This window comes from Aotus nancymaae, unplaced genomic scaffold (genome assembly GCF_030222135.1).
Source record: "Aotus nancymaae isolate 86718 unplaced genomic scaffold, 86718_ANA_hifiasm-v0.15.2.pri h1tg000010l, whole genome shotgun sequence".
Lineage (NCBI taxonomy): Eukaryota > Metazoa > Chordata > Mammalia > Primates > Aotidae > Aotus > Aotus nancymaae.
Window position 1 is genome coordinate 64,777,137 of NW_026988421.1, and position 13,354 is coordinate 64,790,490.

Here is a 13,354-nt window from a genome sequence, read left to right on the forward strand (position 1 = left end):
AATTATATCTTTTTATAATAGTAACAAGGTGCCTAAAAGAGAATAAAAAAATACTTCCAAAGTATTCTTTCAATAAAAATACAGAAGTTATGAAAAAGCTGGGCTTTGAGTAGCCTCTGAGATTAGAAGACTTCAAAATATATAGAAAAGTTTATAAGGAAGACAGTGGAACGGTGTTAACGGTGAATAAAAATCTCATCAATAATTTTCATAATTCAGTGCTTAAGACCTAGTTGAAGGATAAGATGTGTTAATAACAAATGGAAAAACTGGCATAAAGAGAACGTCATTAGTAACTCCATTATATCTTTAAAAAAATCTGTGGCATTATTAGTGTATCAATTATCCTGTTTTCTGACGAAGAAAAATTCATACAAAGGTACAGTAAATTGAGGAGAAAGAAAGAAAACATTATTTACCCTTGGTTTTGCTAGGTCTTTGACAATTTCAATTTCTGCATCAGAAATAATATCATGGAAGCGAATAATACGAGGCTTGTCCCATTCATCCTCCTGTTTAGCTGGTGCCAGAATAAATTTAGGATTCCGGTTTCCATCATGGTAGCGACAAAAGAGTTTTTTCTGTCTCCGAGGTGTCTAAACATTAAGTTAAAAATATGATAAATATATTAGAGTAATATTACATTTAATATCTATTCCTATGCAGATAAGAGACAATAATGCTTGCATATACAAAGTATCTCTGGAAAACTATACAAAAGCAGCAGTACTCTGTGAATATTTTGCCTCAAACAGGACGTTCATAATTTTAAATACAGCATTAATGATTATTTTCTAAGTGAGAGAGGTGAGGTCTTAAGGAAAAAGGTAGTGTATCTCTTTTAACCTTTCTCTCATCAAAATAAAGTTCAAATGTTTAGATATGAAAGAAACAATGCCATATTTATGAAAACATTAAATGAATGCCCAGCATTGCTCTAAATGGCATGAAGTAACTGGGAAGCACCCAGAGACAAAAAGTTTCTAGAAGAAAAAAAAAACAAAAACACTAGGTTTTCCTAAATATCTCAGTTAAATGCTTGTGGCAAAAAAAAAAAAAACAAAGAAAGAAAAGGAATTTTTTAAGGACAAAATCAAAAATGGATAGAGCTCTGAAAAACAGAAAATAAGGTTGTTGGGTTTTTTTGAGATGGAGTCTTGCTCTGTTGCCAGGCTGGAGTGCAGTGGTGCAATCTCTGCTCACTGCAACTCTGCCTCCTGGGTTCAAGCGATTCTCCTGCCTTAGCCTCCTGAGTAGCTGAGACTACAGGCGCCCGCCAGCATGCCCAGCTAATTTCTGTAATTTCATTAGAGACAGGGTTTCACCATGTTGGCCAGGATGGTCTCAATCTCCTGACCTTGTGATCCACCCACCTTGGTCTCCCAAAGTGCTGGGATTACAGCCAGCAGAAAGTAAGTTTAATTAAACAAAGATCCCAGACACTTTTTTTAAGGAATATAAAAACAGAGCAGTCAACAAAACCTTCAATCATCTATGTATTATATTAATAAAATAAGTTATTTTGATGCTGATTCTTCTGTTTATTAAACAAGTATGCCAGGCCGGGCACGGTGGCTCACACCTATAAACCCAGCACTTTGGGAAGCTAAGGTAGGAGGATCACTTGAGCCCCAGGAGTTCAAGACCAGCCTAGGTCACACAGCAAAATCTCATCTCTACAAAAAATTTTTAAAATTAGCTGGACATGGAGGCACTTGCCTGTAGTACCACCTACTTGAGGGGTTGAAATGGGAGGATTGCTTAAGCCCAGGAGATAGAGGCTGCAGTGAGCCACGATCACGCCACTTACACTCCAGCCTGGGTGACAGAGCAAGATGCTGTCTCAAAAACACAAAACAAAACAAAAACAAGTATGTCACATAAGCAGGAATATGATTAGTTCATTTCAATTATTACACTAATAATACAATAAAACAATGATTCATGTTTGTTCTCCCTGTACTTTATCTAGAGTCAAATCCAAGGCTTTAATTTTTAATAAGTATTTTATATAATGATGAGATGCATTTAGCTATTCTGAGAAAAAGAAAGGTGGTTTTTTTTGTTTGTTTGTTGTTTTGGTTTTTTTTGAGACAGAGTCTTGCTCTTTTGCCTAGGCCAGAGTGCAGTGGTGTGCCCTCGGCTCACTGCAACCTCTGCCTCCCAGGTTCAAGTGATTCTCATGCGTCAGCATCCTGAGTAGCTGGGATTTACAGGTGTGTGCCACCATGGCCGGCTAATTTTTGTATTTTCTTTTCTTTCCTTTTTTTTTTTTTTTTTTTTAGACAGAGGCTTCCTCTGTCACCCAGGCTAAACTGCAATGGCATGATCTCAGCTCACTGCAACCTCCGCCTCCTGAGTTCAAGCAATTCTTCTGCCTCAGCCTCTCAAATAGTTAAGATTATAGGCACCCGCCACCACACCTGGCTAACTTTTTGTATTTTTAGTAGAGATGGGGTTTCACCATGTTGATCAGGCTGGTCCTGAACTCCTGACCTCAGGTGATATGCCCACCTTGGTCTCCCAAAGTGCTGGGATTACAAGCATGAGCCATCATGCCCAGCAAGAATGTTCTTTTGATCTTAGGCAAAGTTGAGTATGTATTACATAAACAAACTGGCAAATTAGCAGACTCTTGTTTTATAGCTACAGTTTTATTTTGTTCTTTAAGAGTTATTAAGAGCAATAAAAATTTCTGCTTACTATGAAAATTTGAACACTAGCTATTTGGTATTACAAAACTTGTGAATTTTTAGGTGATAATAATATTGTAATTATTTTGAATTTGTATCTTTAAAAGATATATACTAAAACATTTAGTAATGAAACAGAAAAGAAAATGTTTAATGAGTCTAACAGTGTCACTATCTTTGTATTTACTCATTAGATCAAGCATGTCCTCCTAGGACTTCATGAACCTAGCTATTGTAAGTGTCACCATAGGTATTGTATACTTTGCTGTTAGTGGTTAAGCTGTCAACAGTCATCAATATCAAAATGTAAAGCCCAGCTTGAGTTTATTAGTAGTAAAGAAAATTTTAAACACTTTTCAAATGTTTACACTTAAAAGTACTTATTCCAAAAATTCACTAATTCTTTGGATGCATGCCTGCATTCAACTGAAAGCTAATACCACATGATATTCCTTTCAAAAGGTTCCATCATCAATTAATATTGAGAAACAATGTATATCATATCATAATGCACATTATCATAAATGAGATAGTCTTGAAATGTCTTAAGGCTAAACAAAAACCAGTATTCAACTTTGTTTAACAAATGTTCCCCAGACTTTGTTCTTTTTTACTTTTGGCCTAATATCTACTAACGTCTATAGAACTGGAATTCTGAATTATAAATACATAAATATAAATATACAATAAAAAAATTTATAGATATATTTTAAATAAATATTAAAGACAAAATCTGTTAAAAACTTTCTGCCTTTTGAGTATTAAATAGACTAAAGCATTTCACTAAGCAATCTTGTCAAGATTAGGAGCAAAACTACAAGGGATTACTGTATAGATGAATCTGTTGTATCTCTTAAGATGGGTTAGAGTAGTGTTATCATCTCTAATTAAGACTGCTGAACCACCAGGTGTGGTGGCTCACACCTGCAATCCCACCTCCCACCTTTGGGAGGCTGAGGTGGGCGGATCACCTGAGGTCAGGAATGAGACCAGCCTGGCCAACATGACGAAACCTCGTCTTTACTAAAAGTACAAAAAAATAGCCGAGCATGGTGGTGAATGCCTGTAGTCTCAGCTACCCTGGAGGCTGAGGCACAAGAACTGCCTGAACCCGGGAGGCAGAGGTTGCAGTGAGCCGAGATGGCACCACTGCACTCCAGCCTCGATGACAGAGTGGGTTTCTGTCTCAAAAATAAAGTACTGCTGAGGACTCTCTTGCATTAAATAAAAGAAAAACTATGACTTCCTTTAAGCGTATTTGATCCTTCACCCTGGAAGATAATATTACCACAAACGTAATAGTATATGATTCACAAGCTTTATTTTAAAGCTATTTTACTAATAATTGGAACATATTAAATGTGGCACCCAGAGAGAGATAACGTGGCATACTGTAATTTTTTTAAAAAAGATTTTTAGGCCAGGCACAGTGGCTCACGCCTGTAATCCCAGCACTCTGGGAGGCCGAAGCAGGCAGATCACAAGGTCAAGAGATTGAGACCATCCTGGCCAATTGGTGAAACCTCATCTCTACTAGAAATACAAAAATTAGCTGGGTGCGGTGGTGTGTGCCTGTAATCTCAGCTACTCGGGAGGCTGAGGGGGGAGAATCACTTGAATCCGGGAGGCATAGGTTGCAGTGAGCTGAGATTGCACCACCGCACTCCAGCCTGGAGACAGAGTGAGACTCTGTCTAAAAAAAAAAAAAAAAATTTTAAAGACAGGGTCTTATTCTGTAGCTCAGGTTGGAATGCAGTGGCGTAATCATAGCTCACTGTACCCCCAAACTCCTGGACACAAGTGATCCTCCCACCTCAGACACCTGAGCAGTTAAGACTACAGATATACACCAACATGCCCAGCTAGTTTTTAGATTTTTTTGTAGTAGGGTCTCACTATGTTGCCCAAGCTGACATACTGTAATATTTTATGCAGTCATTCTGACTTTTTATCACATAGGCTTACATATAAAATAACTGATTGTCTCCAAAACTGTGTACAAACACATACACACACATTTACATACACACAATGGCTTTTCCACTTTACCATTTTGATACCCTCCCCACGGCACAGCATTTCGTACTTCTGTCTCTCTGGCAGGTAATCCACAGCAATCCCTTTTTTCTTTGGTGTAGTTTTCTGATCAGACTGGTCATCTGAAGCAGACTTATTGACATCTTTTTCTTTAGCCATTATATACTCAAAATATTTTAAGTTACCATTAGCTCTCTGATGTTCAGGATCTATTAGAAGAGAAACAAAGCATGTCCACAAGTAAGTTCATGCTTGTTCAAGGATCAGAATACAGTAATATAAAAATAGGAGACATTATAATTTATCTTCCAAACCAGGTTGCTTTTGTGAGTGAAAGGAGGCACTAACAAAAATTGTTATACCAAAACAAGAGGTATAAGTTACTACTGCCCCCAAGTAAATCAGGACATACAGTCACTTATATAAAAACAGTTCTGAGACAGGCACAGTGGCTCATGCCTGTAATCCCAACACTTTGGGAGGCCGAGATGTGTAGATCACCTAAGGTCAGGAGTTCAAGACCAGCTTGACCAACATGGCAAAACCCCGTCTCTACTAAAAATACAAAATTAGCCAGGCATGGTAGTGGATGCCTGTAGTCCCAGCTACTGGGGAGGGTGAGGCAGGAGAATCCCGAAACCTGGGAGGTGGAGGTTGCAGTGAGTCACGATCACGCCACTGCACTCCAGTCTGGGCAACAAAAGCAAAACTTCGTCTCAAAAAAAAAAAAAAAAAAAACAGTTCTGGAGACAGAAACAGCCATTTATTTAAAGGTAGCAACTAGTGCTTCTATTTTAAGAATTTACCACTCAGCTAAAGAAACTAAGTTCAATTTGATGTCAAATGAATTTTAAAATCTCATTCATCCTACTTATTTTAAGCAATGAAAAACATTTTTCCAAGACTGAAAAATAATCACATGAGGATGACAGGGGATAAGCAGTTCAAAAGCAACCTTTACCACAGATACATTATAAATGTAGCCTACTTCTAAGGGATGAGTGAATTTCAGTCCCAAATTGCTAAGTAAGAAGGAAAAGGGAAATGAAAGATACAATTTTCGAACAAGCTAGAATCAACTAACTGCCTCAGAATTGCTAGTCATAATTTTGAACTACCTTTTAGTAGGAAGAAAAGAAGACTAAGCTGTCCATCTGAAAGCCAAAAAAAAAAAAAAAAAAACCACAACAACTAAAGAACCACACACACATAAAAATAAAAAGGCAGAACAGTATATAGAGACTTCATTTGTGACCGTAACTGTTTAGGATACGTAGCTCTAGACTGTAAAGTATTTCTTGTCCTTCAGAAACTGCTCATAATACATGTTACAATATCCAATATTAACCTTACAATATAATCCAATATTAACGGAAAATGTGTGCAGGGAAGGGGATTATACTCTAAAAGGAAACAAATGTGTAGGTATCTTTGAGTGACTGGCTTATGGATGACTCTTCTCTATCTTTTTCTGTTTTAATAAATGTTCTATAATGAGTACAAAGTACATTTTAAAGTAAGAGGAAGCATCACTGAAAAATACTGAAAGGAAAAAAGATTACTTGAACCAATATCTTAATTTATTATCACCCACCTAAGAAATAACCCAATTATCAAAAGTTCATTTTCAGATCAATCCTTTTGAGCTGTCTGATTCTTCTAACATACACATATTTTCCTATCTCATAAAAATAATTTTAAAAGTTTTAAAGCTTCATTATATACCAAAGGCCACCTAAACTTACTATCATACAAATTCTGGACTCCATCTCCAGAGATTACAATTTAGTAGGTCTTGGGTAGAGATCAAGCAATTTTTATTTCTAACAAGTATCCAAGTAATTCTGATGCACGTGGTACTTGGACCATACTTGAAAAAACACTACATCTCTGTTCAAAGTGCTATTGATAAAATTCTCATAAGGTATATTTTTCTAACATTTAAATATGATAATCTAATATATTTTTAGCCCATCTATTTTAAATCACTTTATTTTAAAATATGAAATGCAATAAAACATAACACCCTTCAAAGGAAACTGATTAACATTTAAAATGGCAACATGGCAAACAAACATTTTTAACTGAGTTAGTTAGGTTAGCTTCAATTTTGAAATTCCTAGAGAATACAGAGCAGAGAAACACAACCACTGTTGTAAGCACTATTAGGTGAGAAAAATCAGTCATCATTTACTTTGAGAATAGACAAGAAGAGGATAATGTATGTTTAACAAACAAGGCTCCTGACTTCTAACAGATAAAAAAAATACCAGAAGTATTTAAATGGGGAGAGACAGAAAGATAGAGAATATGTATCCCCCAATAGAACTATAACCTTAAATTAGGACCAGATAACATACCTAGTTCAAGAAGTTTCTTTGTGAGCAAAAGTGCCTTATCCAGGTCTCCCTGCTGATATACTGCATAGCTCAAATAATCTAGAACAGAGACTTTATCTATGGTAGAAACCTCGCCTTCATCCAGTTGCCTTAGCGCTTGTTCCATCCACAGTTCTGTATGGTAATAATCTGCCTCTGTATAGGCCACTTTGCCCAACTCAAAGCAGTCCTCAGCTGTTAGAAAAGATTTGTGTTTCACTCCTATGAAAAGAAAATACAGAGAACTTTAGGAATCTTAACACTACCGTATATTTATTTAGGACTACACAGCTTTCAAAGTGCTGTCTCACTTTTATTTGAAGCTCACAATAATCCTCTGGATAAGCAAAAATTACCCTAATTTTATAAACAAAGGAACAATCTATAATGTAATGTAGCCTAACAAGAATCACACAGCTGGTAATAGGGGACATGGAACCTAGAGAACACAAGACTTAAATTATCAGCCATCATACCAAAATGAAACATCCATTAAGTTGAAATACACTATTTTCTAATAGTAGGAATTACCATATGAAATATATCTATCTCACTGCTAACCAACAATCTGGGCAAGAGATGAATGTACAGGAGGAGAGGTCAACATGTCAACTGGATTCTTTCTTTTAAACAGCATTAATATGTAATTTAAATACCATAAATTCACTAATTTAAAGATTACAGTAGTTCTTAGTATATTTACAGACTCATGCAACCATCACAATATAATTTTAGAAAATTTTCATCACTCCAAAAAGAAACCTTGTAACCATTAAGTCACTACCCATTACCTTCTCCACCCTTCCCCAGCCCTAGACAACCACTAATCTACTTTCTGTCCCTACACATTTGCTTATTCTGGACATAATGCTACTATGAACATTTGTGTATAAGTTTCTATGTGAACGTGTTTTCATTTCTTGAGTATGAGTGGAACTGATGGGTCTTTAAGCAACTCTATGCTTCATGTTTTGAAGAACTGCCAAACTGTTTTCCAAAGTGGCTATAACATTTTACATTCCCACCAACAAGGTATGAAACTCCAATTTCTCCACATCCCTGCCAATAGTTGTTATTGTCCTTCTTTTTTACTGTAGACATTCTGTTGAGTATGAAGTGGCATTTCATTGTGGTTTTGATTTGCATTTTCCTAGTGACTAATGATGTTGGGCTTATTTTCATGTGCTTATTTCCATTTGTGTATCTTCTTTGGAAAAAATATCTTTTCAAAGCTTTTGCCCATTTAAAAAATTTGGTGACTAGGCATGGTGGTGGTTTCACACCTGTAATCCCAGTGTTTGGGAGGCCAAGGCAGGAGGACTGATCAAGGCCAGGAGTTTGAGACAAACCTGGGCAATGTAATGACACCCTCATATCTAACAAAAAAAAATTTTAGAAATTAGCCAAGCATTGTGGTGCGTGCCTATAGTCCTGGCTAGTTGGGAGGCTAAGGCAGCAAGACTGCTTAAGCCCAATGGTTCAAGGTTACAATGAGCTATGACTGCACCACTGCTTGCCACCTGGGGCAACAGAGCAAGACTCTGTTTTCAAAAAAAAAGTTTTGGTTATTTGCCTTGTTATACTTGATTTGTTAGAGTTCTTTATTGAGACAGAGTCTCGCTCTGTCACCCAGGCTGGAGTGCAGTGGCTCAATCTCAGCTCACTGCAATCTCCATCTCCCAGGTTCAAGTGATTCTCCTGCCTCAGCCACCTGAGTAGCTGGGATGACAGGCGTGTGCCACTACGCCAGCTAATTTTTATATTTTAGTAGAGACAGCGTTTCACCCTGTTGGCCAGGCTAGTCTCCAACTCCTGACCTCACATGATTCACCTGCCTCGGCCTCCCGAAGTGCTAGGATTACAGGTGTCAGCCACCGCACGCCAGGCTCAGCTATGATTTTTAAATATTTTTCCAGTTCTATGGGTTGTCTTCTCACTCTCTTAATGGTGCACTTTTGAAACTGTGATAAAGTACAACTTGTTAATCTTTTAGCACTTGTGTTTTTGGTGTTATGTCAACTCACTTCTGCAGTGAAACTTCCATTTTAAGAAAAGGAGATATTTGATAATTCACATGAGATAAAATATAAATAGAAAACCAAAACACTTCAGAAAATACTCAGTCTCAGGCCGGACGTGGTGGCTCACACCTGTAATCCCAGCACTTTATGGAGGCCAAGGCTGGTGGATCACGAAGTCAAGAGATCGAGATCATCCAGGCCAACATGGTAAAACCCTGTCTCTACTAAAACTACAATAATTAGGCTAGACAAGGTAGCTCACGCCTGTAACTGCAGCACTTTGGGACGCTGAGATGGGTGGATCACCTGAGATCAAGAGTTCAAGACCAGCTTGGCCAACATGGTGAAACCTCGTCTCTACTAAAAATACAGAAATTAGCTGGTCGTGGTGGTACACACCTATAATCCCAGCTGCTTGGGAGGCTGAGGCTCAGGAATCACTTGAACCTGGGAGGCAGAGGTTGCAGTGAGCTGAGATTATACTACTGTACTCCAGCCTGGGCCATAGAGCAAGGCTCAGTCTCAAAAAAAAAAAAAAAAAGAATTATCTGGGTGTAGGGGCACGAACCTACAGTCCCAGCTACCCGGGAGGCTGAGGCAGGAGAATTGCCTGAACCCAGGAGGTGGAAGTTGCAGCGAGCCGAGATCGTGCCACTGCACTCCAGCCTGGCAACAGAGCAAGACTCCATCACAAAAAAAGAAAAAAAGGAAGGAAAATACTCAGTCTCATTCATCACTGAAGAAATAAAAAATTAAAATCACCACAAATAAAAATATCTTAAAATAATGGCCTAGATTTATTGAGGTCTTACTATCTGCCAAGTATTTGCCACTTACGTAATCCTCAAAGCCATCCTATTACAGATGAGGAACTAAAACAGGTTAACTTGTCCAAGGTCACATGTTTAAAAGCAAGAAATGGAATCTGTTCAATACAACTCCAGAAGTTTGCGCTCCTGTTGTTATACCATTAAATGGCAAAACCTAATAGTGGGAGGAAGCAGCAATGTAAACTGGTAACTTTGCTTTTAAAAAATTCAGCAATATGAGAAAAGAATAATTTAAACTCTATGACTCAATACTACTATTTTAAATTATTTCATTGAGATTTAGTACTAGGGTTGGGGATCTTCCTGTATAAAATATTTCTGTGGCTGAACTATATTATAGCTAAAAACTATAATAAGCTGCAAGCAAGGAAATAAGGAAACATATAGGCAGATATATCAATGTAATGGAATAGTATTTTTCATTAAGAAAGATAATTTCAATGCCATAGAGAAAATTATAGGACATTTAAAAATAAAAAATATGAACAAATAAGATACCCTAGGCCAGATGTGGTGGCTCATGCCTGTAATCCCAGTACTTTGGGAGGCCGAGGAGGACTGATCACTTGAGATCAGGAGTTTGACACCAGCCTGGTGGAAACCCCATCTCTACTAAACATGTAAAAATTAGCCAAGCATGGTGGCAAGCGCCTGTAATCCCAGTTACTCAGGAGGCTGAGGCAGAAGAACTGCTTGAACCCGGGAGGCAGAGGTTGCAGTGAGCCAAGATTGTGCCACTGCACTCCAGTCTGGGCAACAAGAGTGAAATTCCATCTAAAAAAAAAAAAAAAAAAGGATACTCTAACAAAGACCCTTGGAATGGGGAAAACAAAAGACCTTCTAAAAATCATAAATATAATCAACAACAGTTCAAAACTCATTAGACTTCTTAAAATGTAGATTAAACACAGCTAAAAAAAAATAATAAATCTAGAAGACAGAGGTAATTAAGTTATCATGACATAAACTACCCAGAATGCAGCAGAGAGAGATATAAACATGAAATGCTAGTTAAAATACAAAGACAAAAAAACTAAAGTCTAATTATGTCTACTTGGAATTCCAGAAGAAGAGAACAGAAAGAATATAGATAAGATAGTATTTAAAGAGAGAATGGTAGAAAAATTTCCAAAATTAAAATGCGTAAACGTTCAGATTCAGGAAGCACAAAGAATTCCACAAGCCAAACAAAGCACATTTACGGGCTTCTTAAGAATGTGTTTCAAGGAGGAAAATTCCCAAAGGAAAGTCTGAGGTACAATAAAGAACGATGAACAGTGAAAATGGTATACATAAATGCCAATCTAAATTAAAGAAAAGGGCCTGGCACAGTGGCTCACACCCGTAATCTGAGCACTTTGGGAGGCCAAGGCAGGCAGATTGCTTGAGCTCAGGACTTCAAGACCAGGCTGGACAACATGGCAAAACCCCATCTTTACAAAATATACAAAAAATTAGCCAAGCATGGTAGTGCAGGCCTGTAATCACAACTACTGGGGGAGGCTGAGACACGAGAACCACTCGAACCCAGGAGGCGGAGGTTGCAGTGAGCTGAGATTGCACCACTGCACTCCAGCCTGGGCAATAGGGTGAGATCTCGTCTCTAAATAAATAAATAAATAAATAAATAAAGTTGAATAAAGACAACATTGACAGGGGTGTAACTAAGGGAAAAAATAGAGGGCATGGTCATGGTGAGACTCCGTCTCTAAATAAATAAATAAATAAAAGTTGAATAAAGACAACATTGACAGGGGTGAAACTAAGGGAAAAAATTAAGGGGATGGTCATGGGACGCACTCCAGCAGGGTGGCAATCTTTAGATGATTAGCAAGAAACAAATGAATAAAGTAGAAACTGATGGCTGTGAAGACAACAGTGACTCCATTTTTCATGTTAATCCGCCATGTTTACCTTTTGATTAATCTCAGTCCCATGAATGCCTGCTGATTTTTACTTTACTTGCTGTCCTTAGTGTAAGAACATGTACTCACTATAAATCCTGCCTTTCGATCAAAGCAACCTTGATGTTATCACAAGAATTACAGGCTATGACACACACAGCATTCTTGCCTGTTCTGGAGTTTGCCTTTAATTATCCATATAGAGCATATACACCCTTTCCCTATGGCATTTAAGCCATGCGTCTGGAGACTAATGCTGCAGAGATCTTGATGCTGCCCGAGGCCATGCTTCCATCTGTAAGTTTCCCAATAAATCATCCTTTACTGACAATTAAGTAAAAAAAAAAAAAACCTAGAACCTCCACAAAATAGAGTAATAACATGTAGCTATAGAAAGAAATGAGGATTTCTATACATGACATGAAGTAATGGCTAGGGCATATCAATAAATTAAAGCACCAAAGTACATAACCGTATTTATAGTATGCTATCTTTTGTGTTTACGTGGAGAGAATATAGGAGTAGACATATATTTGCTTATATTTTTTAAAAAGTGGAAAAAGTAAAACAAAATGGTCACATATAGGAAAAAGAAGGGAATAGGTTGAAAAGTATAGGAATGAAAGTGAGACTTCTGTTAAGGTACCTTATCAGTATAGTTTGGACTATAAAGAATTTAAAAGTTTTACATAATTAAAAACAACAAATTGGTTGGGCAAGGTGGCTAGAGCCTAAAATTTTGGCACTTTGGGAGGCCAAGGCAGGGAGATCTCTTGAGCCAGAGAGCTCAAGACAACCGTGGGCAAATAATGAGACAATGTATTTAAAAAAAAAGAAAAAAATTAGGTATGGTGGTACATGCATGCCTACAGGCCTAGTTATTTAGGAGGCTGTGGCAGGAGGATCCCTTGAGCCCAGGAGTTCAAGGCTGCACTGAGCTATGATCATGCCACTGCACTCCAGCCTGGGCAATAGAGAAAGACATTGTTTCTAAAACAAACAAATGAAAACAATGAATCAAAAGAAAAAACAAGGACAATCCCTAAAAACTGAGGAAAAATATTGAAACAAATGAATCCAACTGTATAACATGTTGAGGGCATACCCACAAAGAGAAATGAATTACTTCAGATGTCTTTAAAACAAGATTTTGACTGATCATATCTAGAGTGATATATTTTAAGGATATAAAGTATAAAAATATTAAACTGTATTCAGTAGTCTTTTTTTTTTTTAAGATGGAGTTTTGCTCTTGTTGCCCAGGCTGGAGTGCAATAGCATGATCTCGGCTCACCACAACCTCTGCCTCCCAGGTTCAAGCAGTTCTCCTGCCTCAGCCTCCTGAGTAGCTGAGATTACAGGCATGTGCCACCATACCTGGCTAATTTTTTTTGTATTTTTAGTAGACACAGGGTTTCTCCATGTTTGCTCAGGCTAGTCTTGAACTCCCGATGTCAGGTGATCCGCCCGTCTCGGCCTCTCAAAGTGCTG

The 13,354-nt window shown here is 37.6% G+C and overlaps 1 protein-coding gene across 3 annotated transcripts in view; it reads right to left on the minus strand.

Moving 5' to 3' along the window:
- Positions 1–13,354, minus strand: part of P4HA1 (prolyl 4-hydroxylase subunit alpha 1) — an 87,172-nt gene that overhangs the window by 32,446 nt on the left and 41,372 nt on the right. For all 3 annotated transcript variants that reach the window (XM_064374270.1, XM_064374269.1, XM_064374268.1), the window contains exons 6-8: positions 7,091–7,330; positions 4,743–4,939; positions 420–596 (exon numbers count right to left, since the gene is read on the minus strand). In XM_064374270.1, the coding sequence (XP_064230340.1) occupies positions 420–596; positions 4,743–4,939; positions 7,091–7,330 (614 nt within the window). The remainder of the gene's footprint in view (positions 1–419; positions 597–4,742; positions 4,940–7,090; positions 7,331–13,354) is intronic.